Here is a 27,160-nt window from a genome sequence, read left to right as displayed (position 1 = left end):
TAGGATCTCCAGAGTTAGGATGAAAATCAATGGGGAAAGGGGGCATCCTTGCCTTGTTCCTTTCGATATCGAGATGTTTTTTTATTGTTGTCCATTCACCATTATGTTTGCACCTTGCTCCGTATAAATGGCTTCGATTGCATTTGTAAAGTAATATCCGATATCCATCTCCCTTATTGTTGCCTTGATGAAATTCCAGTTAACCCGGTCAAACGCCTTTTCCGCATCAAGGAACATAAATGCTGGGGGGGCGGAGTTACCATGGCCGGTTGAACAGACGTCTTTCCTCCAGCTCTTGTGGAAATATAAGCAAATAAGCAGTGAAAATGGATGGATAATTGTCCTTTCTGGATCAAAAGGGAGGCGAAAGTCTGGAGCATGTGAAAAGCCCAAGAAGGTAATTTATTACCAATTAATTGCTTTGATTTATGAGCTTTGGCAGAAGATAGGGCGGCTGCCGAAGCTGCCTGATAGTGAAAGTTGCTTGGAAGCTGCTGAAGCTGAAGTTGAAAGTGAAACCAACTTGCTAATTATAACTGCGCACTGACTTGGAGAAGATAAACAGCTTGCAATTTAAATACAATATTAAAATACTAGAAATATTGGATTTAGTGACTTAATGATCCGGGAAGGCAAAATAAATATTAGAGGCAGATTCCTCCTTTGAAGAAGGATCGAGCTAGTCTCGTCATATTAAAGGCGAACCCTCTTGGCATTGCAAGGTATATTTGAGTGGGACTTTCTTGTACTGTGTGCTGTGTAGAACGGGAAAACTAAGTAATTAAAAAATTGATGAAAGCAGGAGGAGTAAAGCTGAGGTTGAATGAGAAGGAAGAAACAAAGTCAGGATACCCCAAAGCCAAATCCTCTTTGGTTGCGTTCCAAGCCTTCGGACAGATCGCTTTCAAGATTAGAAAGACTGGAAAGGGCTTCACAGCCCCCTGAGGAAATGAGCACTGTCAGGAGAAGTCCTCCCCTCCCCACAATTAAGGGAAAGCAGCTAAAACGAACACCTCCCCCCAAACCCCCCCTCAAATGGAAGGGGGGGCAAAAGGGGGAGGAACTATTTCTACCTCGCTGCCATGTTTAACAGCAGAGCCAAAAGAAAGCAGGATGAGCAGTGAGAGGGAAGAATTGGGGATGGGCAGTAGTCAAATGCTAAGTAAAATAGCAGAATTGATTAAAGGAGAGACTGAAAGACAAACAAAGGAAATGAACTTGAATTTGAACCTGATGTTTGATAAAGAAAGAGAAATAAGGAAGGGCGAAATTCAGGCATTGAAGCAAGAAATTCTGACCAGCAATAAAGAAATGAGAGCAGAGTTGGACGCGGAACGAAAAAGCTCAGATGGAAAATTTCAGACAATAAGAGAAGCCCTGGAGATTGCACAGGGAGAAATACGAAAAAACAAAGCAGAAATTGAAAGAAGTACACAGGAACAACTGGTACTCAAACAACAAACGCAAAAAAATGAAAATAGGCTCTCTAATGTGGAAAGAAAGTTTGTGTACATGCAAGACAACCAAAGAAGAAACAACGCAATAATAAAAAATTATCCAGAAGGAAATAAGAAAGAAGATCTGAAATCTGAGATCTTGAAATGGTTGCAAAAGATTTCGCCAACACTAAGCGGGTCAGAACTGGATATTGAGAGAGTTCATCAACTTCCGGTTGGAAGAAATAGAATAATTCCTAGGAACATAATAATTCGATTTCACAATTTCGCAAAGAAAGAAGATTTGATGAAAATATTAAAGAAAAATCCAGATCTCCTAAAGATGGGCGACTCAAAATTGGAAATATTTAATGACTACTGTCCTGAAACTAAGAACTGAGATACTCAATGAAGCCTATTACGACGCAGTTAATGAAAGCTGGAATTGTGTACACCTGGGGATACCCTATCTTTCTTAAATTTCAATGGAAAGGCAAGAGATATAGAATCGACACACTGGAACAATGTTATCAACTACTGGAGGAGCTTGGCATAGTAAGAAGACAAGAGAGAGATCGAAAGGAAGAGGGATCCGGATGGAGGAGAATTGGAGGAATTAATCGGTGCCGTTGGAGGAATCGAGATGTAAGAAGAAACTATACACTGCAATCAAGCTTTTTATTGATTTAAAATGAGCACTCGGGGGGAGGGAGACTGGGCCACGGGATGACTTCGCCCCCCCCCTCCCCAATTGGGAAGGCCGGGGGCCATGATTGGGACGAGTAGTCCCGAACATTGGAAGGGGAGGAAGGGGGGGGAATGAGGGAAGTGGGGGGATTGGGGGGAGGGGGGAATGGGGAGTAAGGGTAGGGGAGGGAAAGGGACAAGGGTTCACGTTGTTTCAAGCCACAAAAAAGCTTTTAAAGGGAAATGGAAATGATGTCCCATAAATTAAGAATTTCAACACTTAACACGAGAGGGTTGGGGACGGTAATTAAGAGAAGGCGGATTGAATCTTTACTGAAGAAGGACGCAGCAGACCTCATCTTCCTACAGGAAACACATCAAAATAGGCGGGGCTCAAACGAGCTAAAGTCGAGCTGGATAAGGAACTATGAAACATCTTTTGGGTCATCAAAGTCAAGAGGAGTAGCAATAATAATAGCTAAGAAATGTAATTTTGTCATAAACAAGGCACTGAAAGATGAAGAGGGAAGATATATAATAGTATATGGGGAAATAGGGGAGGAAAAATATGTATTAGTAAATGTATACGCACCAAATGTAAAACAGCAAGAATTTTATGAAAAAGTGTTAGAGCAAATAGAGAATTACCATCAACAAAATGTAATATTTGTAGGAGATTGTAATTGCTGTATGGATTTAAAGAAGGATAAAACTATGATAGCATCAAAAGCTAGAAATATTGAAACAACAGAATTAAGTAGAGTAATGAATAAATGGCAATTAAAGGATGTGTGGAGATTGGTAAAAGGGAATGAAAGTAGATATACATATTATTAATCGGTACATAAGGTGTATACAAGAATTGATTATATTTTCGTCTCCAAAAATATGACAAGTAAAGTGCTAAATGCTGATATAGGTATGATTAAGATTTCGGATCATCCTTTGGTTTCAATTGAGATTGTGTTGAAATGTGATTATGACAAAATGAAAAGGTGGAGGTTAAATACAAGAATACTAAATCATAAAGAGATAGTAGATAAAGTGCAAGCAGGATGGCAAGAAATATGGGGCTTTAATGAAAAGGGGGTGACAAAGGGAGTTCTATGGGACACTATGAAAGCAGTGACAGGAGGGTTATGTAGAAAAGAGACAATTAACTTAAAAAGAAGGCAAAAAGAAAGGAAAAGGAATTTAGAAAGAGAAATAGAAGAGATTGAAAAAGCATATGTAATAAAGAGAGATACACGAATTTATTTTAGGTTAAGAGCAAAAAAAGAGGAATTGGATAAAATGGAAATAGACGAAGTTCAAGAAAATTTAATTTATTTGAGGAGGGAATATTTTGAGTTTAGTGATAGGAATTCAAAGATGCTAGCCAAATCAACACAGAAAAAGAAAATGGAAGGAATGATAAATACGATAAAAGATAAAACAGGTAAATTATGTAGAGCTATGAAAGAAAAATTGAAAGTATTTGAAGAATTTTATAAAGAACTATATCAAACCAAAGCAAGCCCCATAGAGGCAATTAGGAAATATGTGGAGGAAAATTGGGAGAGTAAGCTGGAGGAGAAAGATAAAGACTTACTGGAACAACCTATTAAGAAAAAAGAAATAGAGGAAGTTATTAAGAAATTAAAAGTAGGGAAAGCTCCGGGCTTGGATGGTCTAGGGACAGAATATTATAAAAGCTTTAGAGAAGTTTTAACCCCAAAATTATTAGAATTGTATAATGGAATAATGAAGGGAGATAAAATACCCGAATCATGGAGGAGATCATTAATAATATTAATACCTAAACCTGATAAAGACTTAACACACCCAGGGTCATATAGGCCCGTATCATTAATTAATCAGGATGCAAAGATATTGTCCGCGATAATAGCCAATAGAATGAATAAATGTATGTATAAGTACATAAAAGAAGATCAGTGCGGGTTTATAAAAGGAAGACAAATGTCAAATTTGATAGGGAGAGTATTAAATGAAATTCATTGGGCTAAAGAGGGGAAAGAAAAAGCAGGGATATTATCATTAGATATTTTTAAAGCGTTCGATTGTGTGGAATGGGAGACATTAAGGGAAATATTGAATAAATTTGGAATGGGAAATAGAATAAAAGGAGTACTAAAACAATTTTACTCAAGGAACTCAGCAGTGGTAACTATAAATGACGGAGTGACAAACGAAATAAAAGTGACTAGAGGAACCAGACAAGGGTGCCCTTTGTCTCCGATATTATTTGCTATGGTGATAGAACTGTTTGCTAATAACATAAGGAATGATAAAAATTTAGAAGGGTTAGGAAAAAAGGAGAAACAGAAGGTGAGCTTATTCGCTGACGATACATTGTTATTTATAGAAAATATAGTGGAGAAAATGGATAGAATAAAAGAACATTTGGAGATATTTGGGAAAGCAACAGGTTTACAAGTTAATTGGAACAAGTCAGAAATGATGCTACTTAATTATACAAGAGAAGAAGAAAAAGATTTTATAGAACAGAGCAAAATGGGAATAAGAATTAAGAACAAATTAAAATACTTGGGAGTAATAATAACTAAGGATTTAAAAGAGATAGAGGAAGTAAATGTAGTAACATTAAGGAAAGAAGTCCAGAAAAAGTTAATAGAGTACGAAGGTATACGCTTATCCTGGTTTGGAAGAATAGCATTAGTAAAAATGAAAATACTTCCAAAAATAAATTTTATATTTAGGATGCTACCACTTCAAATTACAGAAGAAGAACTAACTAGATGGCAACAAATGATTAATAAGTACTGTAATGGAAGTAAAAGAAACAGATTAAATAAACAATTATGGTACAGATCGCAAAAGGAGGGTGGACTGGCGCTACCTAATATAAAAAAATATTATGAAGCAAGTAGATTAAGTTTGGTTATAGAAGGAATGGTTAAAAAAGAGGGAATAGATTGGCTTAGTAATGATTCAGGAAAAGTGGAAGATGAAACTTGGAATATATTTTTTAAACAGTTTACTAGAAAAGAAATGAGGGAAATTAGAAACCCAATGCTGAGCAACATACTGAAAGTATGGAATAAATATAAGGGGAGGTTAATAAAGGAGGGATCAATTATAATCCCAATAGTGATGGAAAAGAAGTTCCCAAATTTTTTTTAAAAAGTAATGGATAAAAAGGTAAGGGAAATAAACTTAGATAGGATAGGGGATTGGATGAAGGTGGAAATGAAGAGGGAAATGATGTTGGAAGAGTTTAAAGAAATAAAATTGTCATGGTTTCATTGTGTACAATTAGAACAATGGTTAATAAACTGGGAAAAAAAATAGAAGTGGAAGCCAACTCAATCAATTCGAACAAATAATACAGAAGGGAAGGGCTGTAGAAGAACACGAAAACTTGAGAGGTATAATTAGCAAAATTTATAAGATACTAATTGAAATGAAGGATGAAAAAACAAAAAAGTGCACCCTTAAAGAGATTTGGGAAGAGGATTTAGGGATAAAAATAAGTGAAATAGAGTGGCAACAATTATGGGGACAAAGACATTTAAAAAATTTATCGATACGAGTTAAAGAAAACTATTACAAGTTAATATGGAAGTGGTACTTGACACCGGTAAGAATAGCATATATGAATAAAAATAACTCAATAAATTGTTGGAGAGGGTGTCAAGAACTAGGAACATATATACATATGTGGTGGCAATGTAAATATGTAAATAATTTTTGGGAGAAAGTATTTAGAGAAATAGAAACTATAATGAATATAAAAATAGATAAAAGTCCTAGTATAGCCTTACTATCATTATATAACGATAAGCAATTGAAAAAGGAGGATAAAGAAGCGATAACAAACTTACTAACTATAGCAAGACTGCTTATAGCAAGGAATTGGAAAAAAAGAAATGAATGTACAAATAGAGGAGTGGTATAAAGAAGCATGGAAAATAGCAATAAATGATAAATTGACATGTATATTAAAGGTTAAAAAAGGTATATGGAAACAAAGCGATTTTGATGCTGTATGGGGAAGATTTGTGGTAAATGGATTAAAAAATAAGGAAGGAAAATTACCGTCACAAGAAGAAATGAAATTTTGGACAGATGAAATGTAAGAATGGTGGCTTGAGACGGGTGGAGGGGAGCACTGTGGTGAAAAAAGGAAAAAAAGAGAAAAGGGGGGGAAATGTCAGAGCAAAACAACAAAACAACATGTTAAAGAGGTTGATGTACAAAATGTAATAGTATGTAATAAATGTGATAAATCAATAAAAAATTATTTTTTTTAAAAGGAACATAAATGCTACTTCTTTCTGGATGTTTTTTTCGTAATAGTCCATAACATTTATTACTGTTCTGATATTGTCTCTAAGTTGACGTTTTGGGAGGAATCCTACCTGGTCCTCATCTATCCTGTTGTTTAGTACATCCTTAAGTCCAGTAGCTAGTACCCCAGTAAAGATTTTATAGTTTACATTAAGTAGAGATATTGGTCTATAATTTCTTACTGAGCTAATGCAGGTGTTCTCTTTGTGTATCAGGGATATTGACGCGGTTTTCCAGGAATCGGGAATTTTTCCTTTTTCTAGAATGTTATTCATCACTCTTTGGAGGTGAGGTATTAAAGTTTCTTGGAAAGTCTTGTAGTATTTAGTAGTAAAGCCGTCTGGCCCTGGTGCTTTGTCTGTCGACATGTTCTGTATTGTCTTTTTTATTTCTTCTTGTGTTATTTTTTTTGTTTAACTTTTCCCTTTGTTCATCTGTTATTCGAGATATATGTTGTTTCCCTAGGTATAGTGATATTCTCTCATCCGACACATTTTTGTTTTTATATAATTCTTTGTAAAACTTTTCAAATTGGGCTATAATGTCTTTTGTTTGGAAGTGGCTTGTACCATTTTCTTCGATTTTTGTTATATGTCTGTTTTGTTTTTTATCGCTATTTTTCTCGCCAGCCACTTTCCCACTTTATTAGCATTTTCGAAATGATATTGTCTGGCGAATTTAAGTTTTTTCTCCAATTCTTCCAATTGTAGTATGTTCAGTTGTTTCTTTAGTAATTCCAGCTGGTGCATTGTTTTTTTTTTATGTGGGTTTTCTTTCACTAAAGCCTCAAATTTTTGTATTTCCTTGAGGAGTTTGTTGCTCTTTTCCTTTTTAAGTTTGTTCAATCTTGCTCCCTGTTCAATGAAATGTCCTCTTATAAAGGCCTCCTTGGCATCCCATACTGTGTTTAAAGATGTCTCATTGTCCAAGTTTATCCTGAAATATTCCTGTAGCAGGGAGTTGATGATTTCTTGTTGGTTAAGGTCTTTTATAAGAGTGTCTCTTAATCTCCATACAAATCTTCTGTTTTTATCTTGGTAGATGTTTAGTACTGTTTCTATTGGGGAGTGGTCGGAGTTAAGTATTGGTAATATCTTGATTTTTGTTATATTTGTTAATAGGGATTTTGATCCCAAATCATGTCTATACGGGTCCAAATTTTGTGTCTATGTGAAAAAAAGGTGAAATCCCTCTCATCTTTATGTTGGTGTCTCTAGACGTCCTTTAGACCTAGCTCCTCCTTTAGATCTATACATTTTTTAGGTAACGTTCTCATTCTTATTGGATTTAGCCTTTTCTTATTTGTGGATTTATCCTTCAGTGGGCCTATCACTCCGTTAAAATCTCCCATGATTAATAGTTCTTTATATTCATGTTTTTCCAGTATTTTTTTCAGTTTGTTGATGAATTTGTCTTTCGATGTGTTTGGGGCATATATGGAGCATAATAGAATTTCTTTCCCTTCTACTTCTATTCTTTTTCCTAAGATTCTCCCTTCTTGGTCTTTGAATAGTAGCTCAGCTGGAATTTTTTCATTTATATACATCACTATTCCGTTTTTTTGGGGGGGGACCTGCTGTGAAAAACATTTTTTTCCGAGTGCTTTTTGTTCTAGAAGATTACTGTGTTTTTCTATTATATGTGTTTCTTGTAATGAAATAACACCATAATTGCTCTTTTTTAATTGATGCAAAATTTTCCTTCTTTTATTGGGACAATTGAGACCATTTACATTGTTACTATATATCTTAACTTTCCAACCCATCATCGTTCTTGTTATTTCTGTCTATATCTGAATCTTTCCGAGGTTCCAGTATTTGGAGGGCGTAGTCATTCGGTGATTTTTCTCTGGCTCTTTTTCTTTTATTCTCATATTCTTCATCTTCGTGGCTTCCTGATGGTGTTGGGGCTTCCTTTTCATTGTTCACTTTTTTTGATATTGAAGCTTGGTTTCTTTCCTCATCTTTATTCTTATCCAACACTTTTTGTCCTTCTGTTTTGATGAATTTTTCCCAAAAGGCTCTAGCTTTTGGCTCCGAGGTGAGCCAGTGTTTTGTCTCGTTCCATGTCACCATCACGCCCTCCTTTTTCTCCCATTTAAATTTTACATGCCTTTTTTTTAGTTCGTAGGTCAGAAAATAATACTTCCGTCTCCTCTCTAACACTGTATGGGGAATTTCTTTTAATATTGCAAATTTATTTCCCTTGTAAAAAGCCTGTTCTTTTGTGTTAACCATCAGAATCTCATCCCTCATTGATTTTTTGGAGCAGCATACTATGACATCCCTTGGTGTTTTAAATTTTCTAGAGTATTGTGTTTGGATTCTAAATACCCTATCTATATTCATTTCGATAGTGGTTTTCAATTTTTTTTAGTAATATTTGCTATTATTTCCACTATACTCTCTTTGATATTTTCTTCTTCCTCCTCTCTAATGTTTCTAAATCTCAATTGAGATTCTTTTTCCTTTGCCTCCAGGTCTTCCTGTTGGAGTTTCATTGAGGTCATATTGCCTTCTAAAACCTGTATTTTCTTTTTCATAGCCCCCTACTCTATTTTCATAGCCTTATTTTCTTCCATTAATTCTCTGTTGTCTTTTTTTAGTTTCTCCATGTCATCGCCCATAGACTTTATTTCCTCCTTAAGTAATACTTTTAGTTCTTCTTTCATCTCCTTTTTTATCTCATTCATTTCCCCTCTTAATACCTCATTTTGACTTGCTTGGGTCTCTTGAACCTTTTTAATTTCGGACTGTAACTTCCAGATTTCCTTCAATATATCTTTAACTCCTACCTCCTCTGTGAGTGAGTTTTTCCTGCCTGCTCTTTCTCCTTTCTTCTCCATTTTTCCCTCCCTTTTGTTTCTTGTTCTTAGGCCGTTAGTTATATTTCGTCAAGTTCTGTTATTTTTGTTAGACTGTGTTCTTAACCTTACTATTGTGTTTTTACGAGTAGGTACATCATTAACATTGTTCCTTGGTTGTGTTTTGTCTTCTTTGGGAGCTTTATCTATTTGCTTTATCTTATTGTTCTTCTTCTTATTATTATTTATATATTTTTATTTTTATCTTTATATATATATTTATATACACATACACACACACACATATACAATTTTATATATTTATTTGTTTATTTATTTGTTTATTTATTTATTTTCTCTCCTCACCTTACTTAGTTTCCCTTATTTTTGTATTATTTTATGTTATGATATTTTATTTCATTTTATTATTATTATTATTATTATTAGTGTTGTTATTATTATTATTTTAGTTGTTTTTATTTTTATTTTTCTATTCTTCTTGTTGCTATTATTATGGTTTTTTTAGTTAATTTATAATTATAATTATTTTATTTTATTATATATATATATACACATATAAACATATACATACACACATATACAAATTGATTCTTTCCTGCTCCTTGTTCTTCTTTTCTTCTCTGTTCCTATGTTGAGTTTCCTTTTCCCCCCTTTTCTAACGCGTCCTTTCTTCCTCTCCCTCCTTTCCTCCCCCCAAAATTCCCCCAAAACAAAGAAGCCCTCAAGTCTTAAGTCCCAGAGGTACAGGGTCTTGTGTTCTTACTGGCACTGGTTCTTGTCGGGGTTTCCCGAAGGAAGTCTCGCGATCTTCCTATCGGTGTCTCCGCTCTCGGTACACCCACTAGTCGTCCTCTGCCAGTCCACACGGATATGGTCACCGGCCAAGGATGGGCACGTCTCCCCTACTTGCTGCCCTCTGAGTTCTGCTTCTTTTACTAGTAGGTGGTTTGTTTTGCGGGTTGGGAGGAGAGGGGTGTGAAGTAAAAGGCAGATGGTACAGGCTTATCAGGTTTAGCAACTAGGTTCCCGAGTGGATTCTTCTGAGTGGCTTGGTGCCTGCCTTTGTGTTGTTTTCGATTTCTTTTTGTATTTCCGTTTATTTTATCTTCTTCCTGAATATCTAATGATATTGAATTTCAGGGATCGCTAGGGTGTTGTGGGAGTCAGGAAGGGGGAGATGGATGTTTGCAAAGAGTTTAAATATTTAAGAGTTTGGCGACATCGGGGAGACTTGCAGGGATTGGGGGGTTGCACTCATTAAGCGGTTAATGAGGATGGGATTCCGCAGATTTAGATGCTTCCCCGAGGCGTGATGCAGCCGGACGTGTGGGGGAGGGAGCGTTTTTATTGCTCTTCTTCTGCGCTCTTCTCTTTTGTTGCTCTCTTTTCTCTTCTCTCGTTCTCACTCTCACTCTCGATTAGTCCTTCTTTGGTCCCCTCTTTTATTCCTTCTCCCGTCCCCTCTTCCCTTTCTTTCGTCTTCTTCAGTACCGCGTTTCACTGCGTTTTTCTGGGGTCTCTCTTGACCCCCTTTCGTCTCCTCCTCTTCCCCTTCTTCTCTCTTCCTCCCTTTCCCCCCCTCTTTCTCTCTCGCCTTTACCCTCTCTCCTCTCTCACCTCCCGATCTCTCTTCTCCCTCCAACTCTCTTTCTTTGCCTTTCCTCGTCTCATGCCTTTCTCTCTTTCTCCTAGTCGTTTCAGTCTCAGCTGTACTTGATTGGGTTGTATGTACCCTTCTTTGCTAGTGCTTTGGTCGGCCCCTCAGTCGCAGCTGTTTGCCATAATTAGGGCTCTATGATTCTTCTTTGATATTGACATGTTTTATTTATTTAGATCTTGCTTCAGATCGTGTTTTATTTATTCAGATCTTCTACAGTGGTGGAACTGTAGAAAAGTTAAAAGATATTGGGCACAAATACATAAAACGATGGAAAAAAAATTACTAGAAATAAAATTTGACCCTAAACCAGAAACTTTACTACTTGGTATACACAACCTTAAAATGGGAATGAATGAGGACAGAATTTTTTTCTATCTAACAGCAGCAGCAAGGATGGTCCTAGCAAAATTGTGGAAAACTGAAGAAATACCAACAATGGAACACTGGACTAGTAAAGTAATGGACATAATAAGCATGGACATTCTGACATACAGAATCACTGAGAACTATAAGAAACCCCAAAGAACAGACTGGAATTCAGTACTAGAATTTATAAGGGAAAGAAACAAAGAGATGTACACAATGGACATTTAAAGAAAATCCAAGGTCTAGACCAATAAAGAACAGGGTGAATCCCTTGAGCAAACAGATAAAATATACGTTAAAGGGCATTAAGAAACAAGAGTATTTTTTAAAAAAAGGATAACAATGTATAAATGATTTTGATTAACGTATATAAGAGTAATATGATGTAGAGCTTTCTGGGCAAATCCTGGAAGTATCCACACTCCCCACCCCTCCATCCCATCCCCCCCCCAGACCCAACCCCCCCTCCCCTCACCCCCCTCCCTATGCCTACAGTCCGTCAACCCCCTTATGTATCCATTCAGTGTTTTAACTTATAGATGTATGTATAATAAAATCAATAAAAACATTAAAAAAAAAGAGAAGACTTTTATGGCTGGAATCACTTGGTTGCTGTGAATTTTCCGGGCTGTATGGCCATGCTCTTGTCTTAAGGCCCTGTTTGATCCCATCCCAGATGGGGCATGAGTGGAGATGCTCTGCTCATTGATGGACTGCAGTTTCGTTCCCACTTTTGTCTTTGCAGAACATTGCCAGCGAGGTCCGCCACATTGAGCCAGAGAAAGGCCGCAGGATCCAGGAGTGTGAAGCCTTTGTGGAATCTGTGCCGGACGCAAGCAGTGCTGCGTTGGTGAAAACCAAAGTGGAGGAAACAAGCAACAAATACAACCACGTTGTCCAGCTTCTGGGCGCTGTTCAGGAAAAGTAGGTGTCTCTTTCAGACTTTTCTTAGTCAACCTGGGGACAGGAATTACAACGAGATCAATAGCCCATTTGGATTTTTTTTTAAGTGTTGGCATATCAACTTTGACTTTTTCATTATGCTGCATCTTTTGGTGTGCCTGTTTGAGGCTGGAGGGCTGTAGCTTGGGGGAATTGTGGACAAGTCTAAACATAAGCATATGCATCTGATGAGTGGCTTTGGTGTATCTTTTCTAGAGTCGATGTTGCCAATCACATTGAGAAGAGCCTGCAGCAAGGCAGGGATCTGCTTTCTGGCTATGAGAACAAACTGGCCATTGAGGATACCATTCCTGAGGTTGTCTGTTCCCTGGAGCGCAAGAGCGATGAGCTGCTGGTGAGCAATAGTTTGAGGGGATCATGCTCAAAATAACCCATCTGGAGCTACAAAATATGCATTGGGGTAATCTAGGTCATTCCCCACAAAAGCTTGGTTTTTTAAAAAAATCTCCAAAATAAGGTTACTGAAAGACACAGAGATAAAAAGAGCTCTTTACAAGATGGGAGCAAAGTTAGCTCTCAATAGCGTATCGCCAAGAGCAATGTTGTTGTTTATTCATTCATTCACTTCCAACTCTTTGTGACCTCATGGACCAGCCTACGCCAGAGCTCCCTGTCAGCCGTGGCTTCCCCCAGCTCCTTCAGAGTCAAGCCATTCAAGGATGGCTTCAAGGATGCCATCCATCCATCTTGCCTTTGGTCGGCCCTTCTTCCTTTTTCCTTCCATTTTCCCCAGCATAATTGTCTTCTCTAAGCTTTCCCGTCTTCTCATGATATGGCCAAAGTACTTCAACTTTGCCTCTAATATCCTTCCCTCCAAAGAGCAGTCGGGCTTTATTTCCCAAAGTATGGACTGGTTGGATCTTCTCGCGGTCCAAGGCACTCTCAGAATTTTCCTCCAACACCACAGTTCAAAAGCTGGACCTTCCTTATGGTCCAGCTCTCCCATCCATGGGTTACTATGGGGAATACAATTGCTTTGACTATGCAGGTCTTCATTGCCAGTGTGATGTCTCTACTCTTCACTATTTTATCTTCACCAAGAGCAATAAAAGGCTCTATTTTCTATGGCCAAAAGCACCACCAGAATTTTATCTGTATCTATTAGCAGCTGACACCGTTTTGTTGTTGTTATTAAGTATTTTTGAAGACCTCCAGGTAGTGTATATTAAAAACTACTTGAAAGATTTCGAAACAGCAGGAGTGATTTTGAAAGGCAATTTAACATTCAAAACAAGGCAATTTAAAGCGATAATGCAAACCATTATGCCTTTGCAAAACCAACCTCTGTACATGGCATTCATCGACCTTGCAAAGGCATTTGACACAGTGAATCGCAGCGCTCTCTGAACCATCCTCCAAAAAATTGGGTGCCCTAACAAATTTGTGAACATCATGATGACATGATAGCAACAGTCTTGGACAGCAATGGCTCCCAAAGTGACCCATTTAAAGTGGAATCGGGTGTCAAACAGGGATGTGTTATTGCCCCAACTCTATTTTCCATCTTCATCGCTATGATACAGATGGCAAGCTGTTTAACCTCAGCAGACTGAAAGCCAAAACCAAAGTTACAACAACATCTGTTATAGAACTCCAGTATGCTGATGACAACGTCGTCTGTGCGCATTCAGAAGAAGATCTACAAGCCACTCTAAACACCTTCGCAGAAGCATACACGAAGCTTGGCCTGTCACTGAACATCGAGAAAACCAAAGTGCTGTTCCAGCAGTCATCAGCCATCCCCTCCCCAATGCCAGAGATACAGCTTAATGGTGTAGCATTAGAAAATGTTGACCATTTCCGCTACCTTGGCAGCCACCTCTCCACCAAACTCAACATCGACGCCAAAATACAACACCGCCTGAGCTCTGCAAGTGCAGCGTTTTCCCGAATGAAGCAGAGAGTGTTTGAGGACCAGGACATCCGTAGGGATACCAAGGTGCTTGTCTATAAAGCTGTTGTCCCCCCAACCCTGCTATATGCCTGTGAAACGTGGACTGTGTACAGACGTCACATGCAACTCCTGGAATGATTCCATCAGCGCTGCCTCTGGAAAATCCTGCAAATCTCCTGGGAAGACAAGCAGACAAACGTCAGTGTGCTGGAAGAAGCAAAGACCACCAGCATTGAAGCGATGGTCCTCCAACATCAACTCTGCTGGGCCGGCCACGTTGTCCGGATGCCTAACCACCGTCTCCCAAAGCAGTTGCTCTACTCTGAACTTAAGAACGGAAAACGGAATGTTGGTGGACAGGAAAAGAGATTTAAAGATGGCCTCAAAGCCAACCTTAAAAACTCTGGCATAGACACTGAGAACTGGGAAGCCCTGGCCCTTGAGTGCTCCAACTGGAGGTCAGCTGTGACCAGCAGTGCTGCAGAATTCGAGGAGTCACGAGTGGAGGGTGAAAGAGAGAAACGTGCCAGGAGGAAGGCGCGTCAAGCCAACCCCAACCGGGACCGCCTTCCACCTGGAAACCAATGCCCACACTGCGGAAGAAGATGCAGAGCAAGAATAGGGCTCCACAGCCACATGCGGACCCACAAGGAAACCCATAATGGAATACCATCTTACTCGTCCAACGAGGGATCGTCTAAGTAAGTAAGTAAGTAAGCAAGCAAGTATAGTATTCACACTGGTGGGATGCAGAAATGGGCCCCTTCACTCAAATGCAACTCCTAGATAGGTGTATATAGGGAGAGGCTGGCTAGTAAATGCTGACGAACTATGAGAGTTCCCAATGTGCATCAGAAGTGTCCCAAATGTTACCAGTTCCTGGAATGCATGCCTTTCCAATTCACAGGTTTGCAGTATCTTTCTACAACATTGCTATGGGTATGTAAAATTACAAAATGTAGTCTATGATGTAGGATTTCAGTCTCTGTTTCTGCAGCATGTTTTTTTTTCTTTTGGGGGAGTTCAGTGTTCAGGGTAGTGTTTGGATTGATTTGGGGTGCCTGTAATATTGTAAGCTCTCTTCGAGTCCTCAAGAGGGAGGGGCAGTCCAGTAAAGTGCCGGGTCTCCTTTCTTGCCCAGGCTTTGGGCTCCAAGTTGCAGGCCCAGCGGCCCTTGCTGAGCGAAGCAGAGCAGGACCTGCAGAAGGCCAAGGCATGCTCCAGCACCCTTGCCACCCAGTTCCAGGAGCACTGTCCAGATATCGAGCACCAGGAGGCAGAGTTCCATAAGCTCAACCAGCGCTTTGGCAACCTCAGCAAGCAATTGGAACACAGGTGGGACTGCGCAGAGAGCCGTGTTTGGAAAGCAAAGGGACGAACAAAGCTGGAAGAAAGGAGGGGAAGGCATGCATGGCTGAATCACTCTTAACTCCTCTTGAGATTTTGGGTCAAGCTCTCTTTTGATTTGCATGCTTTCCCTGTCCACTGAAAGTCCTCAAAGCAGGTGGCAATGAACATCCTCATATAACAATGTGATCTCTCCCGTGTGTCACACATATATGCATAGGAATTTGTTAATGGGATGGAGCCCCCGAATGCGCAATGGGTTAAACCCTTGTGCCAGCAGGACTGCTGACTTAAAGGTTGGCAGTTCGAATCCGGGGAGAGGGGTGAGCTCCCATCTGTCAGCTCCAGCTCCCCATGCTCGGACATAAGAGGATGGCTGTCTACAATGCCCTTGTAGACAGCCAATTTCTTCGCACCAGAAGTGACTTGGAGTTTCTCAAGTCACTCCTGAGACAAAAAAAAAGTTAATGGGATTTTGTGATGCCTGTGGCCATTGCGGTTACAAAGTGATCTTTTTCCATCCCTTTTCCTAGATCTCAGATACTCCAGAGAGCAAAATTGGCCTATTCCAACTACCGCAACGGCTACGACAACCTGAGCCAGTTCCTTTATAACATGCCCAACTATGAGCCCCAAGTAACTGACAATATTGGTCAAGTGGAAACCAAGCTGAGGAACCAAAGGGTAATCATGAAACAGAACCATGAAGTTGGAAGAAACTCCAAAGGCCCAGCTTTGTAGTCCAACAGCATCTCAAGGGCCAGTCTACTCTAATGCATGCTTTTAGTTGATGTAGAAAACAGGCTTTTACAGCATCCTTCCTGCTTAGATATGTAATGTCCTCAAGGAGAACCTATGAAGTCTACAGACATTCAGTGTCTCTGGAAATTGTGGCAGTGGAAAGCATCAGGTTGTATTGACTTGATATTGGGGAGGGAAATAAAACTCCTAATATAACACCTTAAAGGTTAATGTGCTGAATGTGCCATAAGCCATTATGAACTAGAGTCCAGAATCATAGAATCATAGAGTTGGAAGAGACCTCATGGTCCATCCAGTCCAACCCCCTGCCAAGAAGCAGGAATATTGCACTCAAAGCACACCTGACAGATGGCCATCCAGCCTCTGTTTAAAAGCTTCCAAAGAAGGAGCCTCCACCACACTCCGGGGCAAAGAGTTCCACTGCTGAATGGCTCTCACAGTCAGGAAGTTCTTCCTCGTGTTCAGATGGAATCTCCTTTCTTATAGTTTGAAGACATTGTTCAGCATTAATCCACAGATCAACTCCATATGATTTCCACTGTGCCCATTTCAGAGGACAAGCTGCATTCATGTGCAGCAGCAAAAAAAGAAAGAAAATATAGAGGGGGAAAAAAGAGATTTCAAACAATACAGAGCGCTATCCAGTCTTTCAGCCCCCGCTTTTGAGTTTGGCTCCAGCTGCCAACTCACTTTTCCTACATTCAGAAAAGGGGTCCCTTCATTTTGCTCCCACCCTATCCAGTTCTTGCCCTTTTGACTTTTCACTTTTTCAGACCCTTCTGGGAGAAATCGCAAGCAAGGAAAGAGAAGTCCAAAAAATCTCGGCAGAGGCTCAACAGTATCAGCAGGCAGTGAAGGTGAGGATGATGAAAGGGGAAATGGCAGCCAGGAAGGGTTAAGAGAAAAACCCTCTGCGGAAACATGCCTAACCATGGCCAGTTCTCTGCTGCTTTTCTGACTCCTTCGCCCTCTTTCAGGATTACGAACTAGAGGCAGAGAAACTGAGGTCCATCCTTGATTTGGAAAATTGTCACAATGGCTTCATGAGCAAGAGGCCCAGTCTCCAGTCTCCAGCGGCTAAAGTGAAAGAAGAGGTATGGATGGAGAGGGTTGGAGCGCAGTAGCCAAGATGGTTGCACTATGGCAGATTTCAACGTTTTCTAATCTGGAAGGGACTGTCATTGTTTTAAGCCAGGCTTTGTTGATGATGGAGGTCAACATCACTGTTTTATTTGCCCTCCCCTGAGTTTGGGGAAGGAGCGTTCTTGGTGCTCATCTCCCAGAGTTTCTTGGCCAGAAGCAGGGGTAACTGCAGGACACTTAGCTGGGCATGAAAACCTCCAAACAACAAACTTTCCAAAAATATTTGGAAAACCTGACTTCCATTGTTACCCAAAGATCAGCTTAAGCTTTGTTACATATTGGCTTTTATGCTTTCTGGATGTTAGGACACACACAAAGGATACATACTTTATAAACAAAAATGCATGTAGAAACTCAATGTTTAAGGCAGTGTTTAGAATATTTATATCCAGCGCAAATGTTCATATTCATTTTTTTAAAAAACCAACCCTATCTTGAAAATATAGGTAAATACATGCAAAAGTGACACAGATGAGAAAGAGTCTGGTTTGTCAATCCCAATTTCTTTTGAGTAGATGAGAAATGCACTGCAAGGCTAAGGTTGTCAACCTCTAGCTCTCCAGATATTTAGATTATGATTCCAGGCACCTTGACTTTGTTGCGGCTGCGGGAAATTGACATACAAAACATCAGGACTAAAAAGCTGAGAATCACAGTGCAAAAGGCACCAGTTGTTCCTTGCGCTCTGCAGGGGGGTTGGGAGAGGTGGACTTTTACCAACTGTGATGGATCTCATTGGTCAGCAGTAAAGAAATCCACTCTGTTCTCCAGGTCACAGCATAAAAACCACTTTATAGGACTATGGCTCCTGCAGTCACTTTTTGATATTAAAATAATCCTCTGAGAAGTAAGATTAATGCATTCTATCTCCCTTACTACAATGCATTCCTCTTCATTACTTGCTTCCTTGCTTATTCCTTTTTTTTGTGGCCAGCTTTATTTACAAAGCTGAAAATAACATTTACAAAAGGAGTAACTGTAAAGTGGCTTAAGCAAGGCTGAGGGTGACTTGAAGGTCTCTCATTCATTGGGTCGAAGGCAGTTAACAACAAAGAGGCCCAAACCTGCCAGTGAGTGGGTCTAAGGCTTCTCTCCTTGTTTGTAGAGGAGTCCCCTTTGTGTTGCCTTGTCTGAGTGCATGTTTGCCTTTCTTTTGTAGGAAGCCATCCTGGCTGCAAAGTTCACAGAGGTCAATGCTGTCAATCGGCAGAGGCTGCAGAACTTAGAGTTCGCCCAGAATCTCCTGAAACAAGTGAGTTTTGAAAATTATGCTTTGCAGCAAATTCCAAGTGGATAGCTGTTATTAGCCTATTTGGGCAAAACAACAAAGCTGTGCAGCATCTTAAAAATTCAACTGATATAGGTTGAGTATCCCATAAATAAATAAATAAATAAATAATAACTGAAATGCCAGAAGTTTTCAGAATAAGATAGCTTGGAGGTGTAAACACAAAATCCATTACTGTTTCATGTACTGGTGTATGTCACACTGGTAACATAGTCAGATTTAATATGTGCTATGCAGACAGAATGTCTTTTTTGGACAATAAAAAATGGCCTTGTACAGTTGATAGTGGCTGGAGTGGAATTCCACATCCAAAAGAAGGCAAAATGTTTTTAGGGGTTGTGGCCCTGTAAGGTTCCCTCAAGTGACAAATGCAGCCCACTGACTCCAGCAATTGCCCACCTTTGCTTTAAAATGACACCTATGCAGGTCAGTTCTCCCACTGACTCTCTGCTTCCTCCTTATTGACAGCAGCCTGAAGTCCAGTTGATGCAGGAGTCTGTTCAGAGCAGCAGGTCCGAAAGGCCGCTAGAAGAAATCTGGAAGTTAAGGAAGGAGCTGGAGGATGAAAGTCAGCAGAGACAGCAGCTGGAGGAGGAAATCAAGGTCATTCAGGAAAACATCTTCCTCCTCCAGAACCAAAAGCCACAGGAAAGCTTGGTCACCAAGGAGGTGGTGAAGAAAGTGCCCGACCCACAGCTAGAGGACAGCTTCTACAAGATGCAGCAGAACTTTGCGGAGGAGCAGCGCAAGAACCAGGAGCTGCAGAGTGAACTCGAAGCCCTGAAGCTCAAGCTGCGAACCTTGGAGCATGAAAAGAGAGAAGGCGCACAGGAGTACGTGGTCAAGGAGGTTCTGCGGATTGAACCGGATAAAAACCAGGCTGAGGAAATCCTGAAGCTGAAAGAAGAACTGGAGGACCTCAGGAGGCAGGAAGGAGCCCGCCAGAACGACATGGTCCTCTTGCGTCGCCAAATTGCTACTCTCTCGGAAGCGAAGAATAAGGAGCAGGAGAAGGTAACTGAAAAGGAAGTGCTGAAACTGCAGAATGATCCTCAGCTGGAGAGTGAATATCAACAGCTGCAGGAAAGCAAGCAACGGGAGAGCAGCCTGAGGCACCAGCAGGAAGAAGAGCTCCGTTTCTTGCAGGCCAAACTAAAGCAGCTGGAGAAGGAGCGGGTGATGGCTGAGGGCAAAATCACGGTGAAGGAGGTGATGAAGGTGGAGAAGGACCTAGCCATGGAAAGGGAGGTGAGCAAGCTGCGGCATCTGTATGAAGAGGAGAAAGCCAAAGGTCGTTCTCATGAGAGAGGGAAAGCTGAGCTGCTCAGAAAGATCCAAGTGCTGGAGCAAGAAAATGCTAGAGTGCTTGTCCAGGAGAAGGTTCAGGAAATTGTTCGACCAGATCTCCAGACCAAAAACAAAGTGGCCAACCTTCGCCTTGAGCTGGTGGAACAGGAGAGAAGATACCGGGGTGGAGAAGAGCAGCTGAAGAGTTGCCAGAATGAGCTGGCCGCTCTGAGGAACAGAGGACCTCAAGTGGAAGTGCAGAAGGTCATTAAGGAAGTCATTAAGTACAAAACTGACCCAGAGACAGAGCAGGAGCTGCAAAGTCTCAGGGATGAGATTGTGGATAGGACCAGAGCCATTGAGAGAGCGGATCTGGAGATCTATCAGCTGAAGCAAGAAATCCAGATGCTGAAGGAGGCCAAACCTCAGGTCCAGATGAAGGAAGTAGTTCAAGGGGTGTTGCAGTACCGGGAGGACCCCCAGACAAGAGAAGAGATGGAATCTCTGAGGGCTCAACTGGCTGAAGAACAGAAGCACATGGACCTGGAGAGGGAAAGGCAGATCCAGGAGGAGAAGATCAGGGAGAAAGAAGAAGAACTCTCACAAGTCAAGGAGAAAGTGGTTCAGCAAGAGGTGGTGAAATTAGAGCAAGACCCAGCCTTGAAAGCTGAGGTCAGCTGCTTCTCACAGAACATAGAGAGCGAGCTGCAGCAGATTGACTTGCTTCGGAATGAGATGCGGAAGCTACAGGGGAGGAGGTCAGAGCTGGAGTGTCAGCTGGAAGAGCTGGAAAAAGAGAGACAGGCCCGTCGGGAGGCAGAGCTGGAAGTACAGAGCCTGAAGATCAGGCTGAGTGAGCTGGAGGAGCAGGAGAAAGAGACAACGGAAAGAGTGACCGTGAAGCAGAAGGTAATCCTCCAGCAAGACCCACAGCAGGAGAAAGAACATGCTTTGCTCAAGTTAGAACTGGAGGAGGAAAAGCATAGGAGGCAAGTTCTGCAGGCTGAGTTAGAAGCCCTGAGGAAGAAGCTGCACACACTGGAGAACATGGAAGTCAAGGAGAAAGTGGTCTTCTCAGAGAGCGTCCAAGTGGACAAAGGAGACACTGAATATGAGATTCAGAAACTGAAGAACAGCCTGGAGGAGGAAAGCTGGAGGAAGATGGAACTGGATGCAGATATCAGTCGACTGGAGGCCAAGTTATTTGAAGTGGAGTTCAACAACTCCAAGTCTTCCAAGGAGCTGGACTTCTTGAGGGAGGAGAACCACAAGCTACATCTAGAGAAACAGAACCTGCTGCTGGAGATGAGGCGGCTGCAGTCCGAGATCGAGCTCACCATGGCAGAAGCCCGGGACTTGAAGAACATGTCGCAGGTGGAATGCGGTGTGAGTCTGGACTCTCGCTTCCAGACCTTGGAGAAAGAGCTGGAAGACCTGAAGAGGTTGTCTCGAGAAAAAGACAACGAGATCGAACAGCTTCAGAACCGTCTCCAGACAGTGGCCATTAAGAGGGAGCAGAGGGAGAATTACTTGAGGCGTTCCATCGTGGTCATTGATCCCGACACTGGGAGAGAAATGTCTCCTGAGGAAGCCCACCGGTTTGGCCTTATTGAATGGGGCTTGTACGTCAAGTTGAAGAACCAAGAATGTGACTGGGAAGAGATAACCATGAAAGGGCCCAACGGGGAATCTTCCATCATCCACGACAGAAAGTCAGGGAGGAAGTTCTCCATCGAAGATGCTTTGAAGAGCGGACGACTAACAGAAACCCAATATGACAGCTATCTCAACAAGGAAATGTCTATCCAGGAGCTGGCGGTCTTAGTGTCTGGACAAAAATAAGAAGCACCATCTAGAGGGATGATGTCAGAGAGCACTATTCTTAAGAAGCTGGTTTAGAGATCAACACTTGTTACAAATGCAAGACTTTTACTTATTGCTTCTCAAAGTGATCTGCATGCCAGAAACCTAGCACTTGGTTTCAACATTAGAATGCAACGAACCTGCACTCAATTGATTTCCCTTAAAATTCAGGGAATCTTCCCAGACATATAGCCAATGCTGCATTTTGCCAAGATTACAAGTTTGTTCACACTAGCAATGGATACCCCTGGGCATTCATGGGAGAAACCAAACAAAAAATACAGTCCTTTGATGTGATGCCTGTAATGGACTCTTGTTTGGCATCAAAACTCGTAAAGCCTTCATGAAAAAATTCTTGCGTGATGTGGCTCAAAACACAAGTTGGGAGCTGGGAAAGGCTTATTTCCATCTCTCAATATTAATTTCAGTAAGAAACCTTAGGCAAGTCAGTTATAGGATGGGAATAGTCCTAGCCTACCCTACGCAGCTGTTGTAAGGAAACTGTTTTGAGCCATCATCCAAATCACTACATTATTATTGCTCTGCGAAGTGATTTGTTCCTTTGGATTGGTATTAAAAGACAATGAAAGACAACTACAGAGAGATCAAACTGCCCAGTTAGATCACCAATAAAAGCCCAGTGACTGACAATATAGATTATTGTCTACAGGTAGATGCTGTTTTTAAAGCTATGGCCACTGAATTGTATCCAGCCCATTCAAGCAAGGTACTGCTCTTCCCACTGCAATACTCTAGTCAGACGTTAGCAAGTAGCGATTATGCTTTCAGGTCATAACTCCACAGAGTTTCGCTCTGTGCTTTAAAAGGGAAGTGATAATGTTCCCTCTCCAATGCCAGAGAGTGCCTTATTTCCCATGTCGCAATTACAAAAATACAGGTGCTGGTGTTGTGCTTAGTTATATTTGATAGTATGTATTCAAATACTTATTGTAGAAGGGAATGGGAAACTTTATTTATACCCCCAAATAAAATGAAGATATACTTGAGGAAATGATGCCCCCTTTTATTCACGTCTGTTTTAAGTCATGTATAAGGTCCTAAGACGGCATTACTATAAGCATTGGTGGTTTGTTTACTCCACATTTTTTCTGGGAAAGGACACATAAAGGGCTATTCTAAGCAGAAGAAAAATGGCAAGACTTTCGCATCTTGCGAATGTCATCTTTCTGGAGTCTATTTAGTTTGTCCCACCAGAAACTGAATTTATCCGGCTTGGATCCAACTCTGCAGACATCATTCTGGAAAGGGTGCATCTGCCAGCTTTCTGGAAGCTTCCAAAGCTTTCCTGACACACCGCTTTGGAAGCCTCCTTGTTTCCTTTTAAATAATTTGACTATCAAATCTAGCCCTGTCTTTTGCAATAGTCAGCAGATCTCTCCGAGGGCTTACCCTATCAACAGGCGCCTGAACTGTTTTTGCAGGAACAAGCTCTGCTTGCAGAACAGGTTCTTGACCACCTTCTTTTGAAACAGAGGGAGATAAAAGCAATGTGGGGTGTGTTTTTTGGAAACTGAAAAAACAATTTTATTCTGTTTCTGTATACAAGATTAACCATTTTTAAATGTCCCCTCCTCCCGCCTTGTTACCTAGAAAGGCCCCGTCCAGTCCTTCCTCCCTCCCCTTCCCTACAACACACACAAAAATAAATTGCAGCTCTTCCTGCACACAAAGAAACTGCTGATCTTCTAAGTTTTAAGTGCCATCTGGTGGTTCGCTTGCCCACCGCAAAAGAAAACCTAGCGAAAATGGTTGCCACCCAAGGCAGGGAGACACCAGGCTGGTAGATCTTGGCCTTGCCATGGCTCTGTTTCTCTTGCTTGTTAAAACACAAAAGGATAAAGAAGTGGGGCTGAAAAAAGCAGGTGAGGAAAACCAAAACACACAGGATTTCCACCATATAACATTTCCCTGAGGCAAGAAGCTTTGAGAAGTTTCTTCCTATAACAAGGGGCTTCCACTCTGGCTTTGATAAGGATAGACATGTGGCAAACAGAAGCGTGTGAATAGGCGTAAGAAGATAGACCTTACAAAAAACAGTTCAAAGCTCTGCCCAAATCCTGCCCAGCCCTGAGCCTTCGATCCTAAGAAGGTGAAGCAGCTCTTTAAACATAGCCAAGACACAGCAGGATTGAGCCTTGACCAAAACTAAACAAAGCAAAACCCCAAACTACCCTTGTCTGTTCACACCTCTGTGCTTCGAAACTGGTAACCTTCAGACTTGGTCTTTGGCTCTGTAACCTAAAATAGGTTTTAACATTTGTCGGCTTCAAATATGATTCTCATGGTGGTGAGTAAGCCTCCAATTCCATTTTGTTGGAAAGAAATCTGTAAGAGATAAGTGTTTTGTTTTTGTTTTTTTGCCGACATTTACCTGGCATCCAAACCTGGCAGGTCCAAAGAAAGAAGGGCTCTCCAAGCTTTGTTCAGAAGTCACAGTCCAAATGAAAGAGTTGGAGATCATGTATTTTTCAGAGAAACAAGAAGCAATCTGGGGCTGGGGAACAAATGTTATGGATCATGATCAGAAGCAACTCCCAATTTAAGCTGGTAATGTTTTGAGGACAGGGTGCCACTGGGCTGTACCAGTTTCAAAAAAGAAGCCTGGCAACCAGACAGTTGAGCATGATTTGCATTCTATTAAGGTATTTTTGCTGCAGGTAGCCTTTTGCAGGAGGCTTCCTCATGGAGAGGGTTGTGTGCCATAGACGTTACCTACATTCCCCCAGTGATTCCCTGCATCTTTCCTCCCCAGGACATACCAAGGGAACATGCCAGTGAGGGATATGGTTCTTTCTTAAAACAAGTAACTTATACAACCTGTCTAGGCACCAGCCTTGGAGCCTTGATGGGAGTGGTAGACTCCTATTGAAGACTTCCAAGCCAAACTTTCCAAGCCAAGAGTCGCACTAAGCATCATGAGTACACCACCGTAATGCACCCCAAAGAGCTGAGCTGCAAGGCAGTTTCAGAAATGGGGAGCAAAAAAAAAGTCCTAGCCCACTTTGCATTCAGTGGACTGACATGGTTTGCAAGGGCGGCTCTGTCCTAATTCCTGATGCAAAGCCAGCAACTCTTCGTTGCTAAAATTTCCCTCCTGCAGTCCCTGACTTCCCACTTGCATGACTACATAGGCAGGAAACAGCTTGTTCTAGCAATAGACCCTTTGGTCTTGAGCTAAAATCTGGTTCCAGGGCAGTAGTTTTAGAAGGGAAACTCGAGTCACATCACTTAGCATCTGTTATCTGACCTGTTTGAGTCTGCCACGCCAGCTCAGAAAACACTCTTATGTATCTAATAATGCCCAATGCATCTTAAATGCAGCTCTCCAAAAAAGAAGAAAATGCCAAAGGAGACAAAAATAATACGTTTTGCACTCTTGCTCTACCATAAAAAGGCACTGAAATTACAGCTCCATTAAACACGATGACATGCGGGTGGAGAAGGGGGTTCCGTCTGATCCAAGACATTCAGGGCTAATGACAGGGTGGGGCTAAGGAACAGAGAATGGAGTCTAGATCAGGCAGAGAAGAAAAAAAATGAAAGCCATGAATCCAGCTTAGTGTTCATGAGTGCATCCTGAGGCCTCTCCAGTCTCTGCCTTCCTTTGGAAAGGAAATGATTGACTTGGGAAAGCTGCCACAGAGGAAGGACTGCCTTCCAGTCACCATGAGCACAGTACTGTCACAAAAAAAGGGTGTGATTGGAGGAGAGAGGAAGGGATATGGCATATGACCGAGTCAATTTCTTTGCTGGGATTCAGTCAGCCCAAGGAAGGAACAAACACCTTCCTGCAATCAGTTTCTAATATAGAGGAGGAGGTAACTGGATTCAGAGAGACTCTGCTAGTGCTTGGCTTGTACAAACCTGCCCTCTACTGCCTGGACAAAAAGGAGGAGGCGCAGCAAGATCAACTGCCACAACTGAGCTCTGTGCTTCCTTTCCGCAGGTGAGGCATGCAGCCCCATAGGAAAACTTCTAGTCCATTAAGTCAGAAGGAGCCTCCAGCTGGGCTCTGTTTTGAGTCAGAACAACAAGAGAAAGAGCTGGGGCAGAGCCCCTTTGTGCCCATCACACAGTCTCACACAGCGGGCCCTCTTCAGAGCTGTCACAACTTCCGGGGCTGTACATTGGACCCTTTTGCATGAAGCTGAGACGTATCTGGAAGAGATGCAAAAAAGATGGGCATGAGGAGGAACCTCACAACATTCAAGTAACCTGACAACCCCAAAGCAAGTTTTTCTGAGTCATAAAATAGTGTTCTAGTTCTAGTCAATAATAATCACATGAAGAAGAAAAAAGGTGGTTATGAGAAAAAAATTAGATGCTTGAAGGGCTTTTGGCACAATCTAGGTGTCCCCTGGAACCCATCATGTCAGACATCTTCCAAAGCATGTGTCAGGAACCCAAAAATGAGAGAAGGAACAATGTATTGTCAAAGGCTTTCATTGCCGGAATGACTGGGTTGTTGTAGGCTTTTCAGGCTATATGGCCATGTTTTAAAAGCATTCTCTCCTGATGTTTCGCCTGCATCTGTGCCAGGCATCCTCAGAGGTTGTGAGGTCTATTGGAATCTAGGAAAATTGTTTTTATATATCTGTGGAATGTGCAGGGTGGGAGAAAGAACTCTTTGGCCACTGGAAAAGTGTTCTTACCATACATCAAGGGAACAACTGTCTGAATAGGGAAGCTGATGAAGAAACACAACCTACAAACTATCTATAGGCCCACCAAGAAAATCCAACAAATGCTACATTCAGTAAAGGACAAGAGGGATCTTCTCTCCTCCGCAGGAGTCTACCATATGCCATGAAGCCATGGACAAGTCTACATAGGGACCACCAAACGCAGCGCCCAGGCACAAATCAAGGAACATGAAAGGCACTGCAGACTACTTCAACCAGAGGAGTCAGCCATAGAAGAGCACCTGATGAACCAACTTGGACATAGCATATTATTGGAGAACACAGAAATGCTGGATCACACTAACAACTAACATGTCAGCCTACACAGTAAAGCATTGAAATCCACAAGCATGTGGACAATTTCAACAGAAAGGAGGAAACCATGAAAATGAACAAAATCTGCCTACCAGAATAAAAAAACCCTCTAAAATTATAACAGCAAAGAACAACAATAATTATTCTAACCATGGTGAGAGGATATCTAGAGGACAACGCACTCACTTTTGGATCGGAAGCGAGCAGAGTGCGGGCAGTGGGCGCAGCGCTGAGGAGGGGAGCAGCGGAATGGTATGTCCAGCTCCACGCCAGGCATGACCCATGCTTGGGATCCACGAGGCGGTTCCTGG

The 27,160-nt window shown here is 41.5% G+C and overlaps 2 protein-coding genes across 4 annotated transcripts in view; one reads left to right on the top strand and one right to left on the bottom strand.

Annotated features, from left to right (window-relative positions):
* LOC137095146 (periplakin-like) overlaps positions 1-23,034 on the top strand; it is an 85,362-nt gene extending 62,328 nt beyond the window's left edge. The window contains exons 15-22 of the mRNA XM_067461452.1: positions 12,030-12,208; positions 12,443-12,581; positions 15,283-15,476; positions 16,022-16,172; positions 17,024-17,107; positions 17,228-17,344; positions 18,553-18,645; positions 19,150-23,034. Coding sequence (XP_067317553.1) covers positions 12,030-12,208; positions 12,443-12,581; positions 15,283-15,476; positions 16,022-16,172; positions 17,024-17,107; positions 17,228-17,344; positions 18,553-18,645; positions 19,150-21,810 — 3,618 coding nt within the window. The 3' untranslated portion in view covers positions 21,811-23,034. The remainder of the gene's footprint in view (positions 1-12,029; positions 12,209-12,442; positions 12,582-15,282; positions 15,477-16,021; positions 16,173-17,023; positions 17,108-17,227; positions 17,345-18,552; positions 18,646-19,149) is intronic.
* Positions 11,780-27,160, bottom strand: part of LOC137095144 (ubinuclein-1-like) — a 77,987-nt gene continuing 62,606 nt past the window's right edge. For 2 of the 3 annotated variants that reach the window (XM_067461445.1, XM_067461447.1), the window contains one exon: positions 23,343-26,010. In XM_067461445.1, coding sequence (XP_067317546.1) covers positions 25,958-26,010 — 53 coding nt within the window. In that variant the 3' untranslated portion in view covers positions 23,343-25,957. Of the gene's footprint in view, positions 12,242-23,342; positions 26,011-27,160 lie in introns of those variants that run through there. The other variant, XM_067461446.1, reaches the window with a different exon arrangement.

The sequence above is a fragment of the Anolis sagrei genome, chromosome Y, assembly GCF_037176765.1.
Source record: "Anolis sagrei isolate rAnoSag1 chromosome Y, rAnoSag1.mat, whole genome shotgun sequence".
NCBI lineage: Eukaryota > Metazoa > Chordata > Lepidosauria > Squamata > Dactyloidae > Anolis > Anolis sagrei.
The sequence above is the reverse complement of the archived record's forward strand: the minus strand, read 5'-3'. Positions and strand labels throughout refer to the sequence as shown.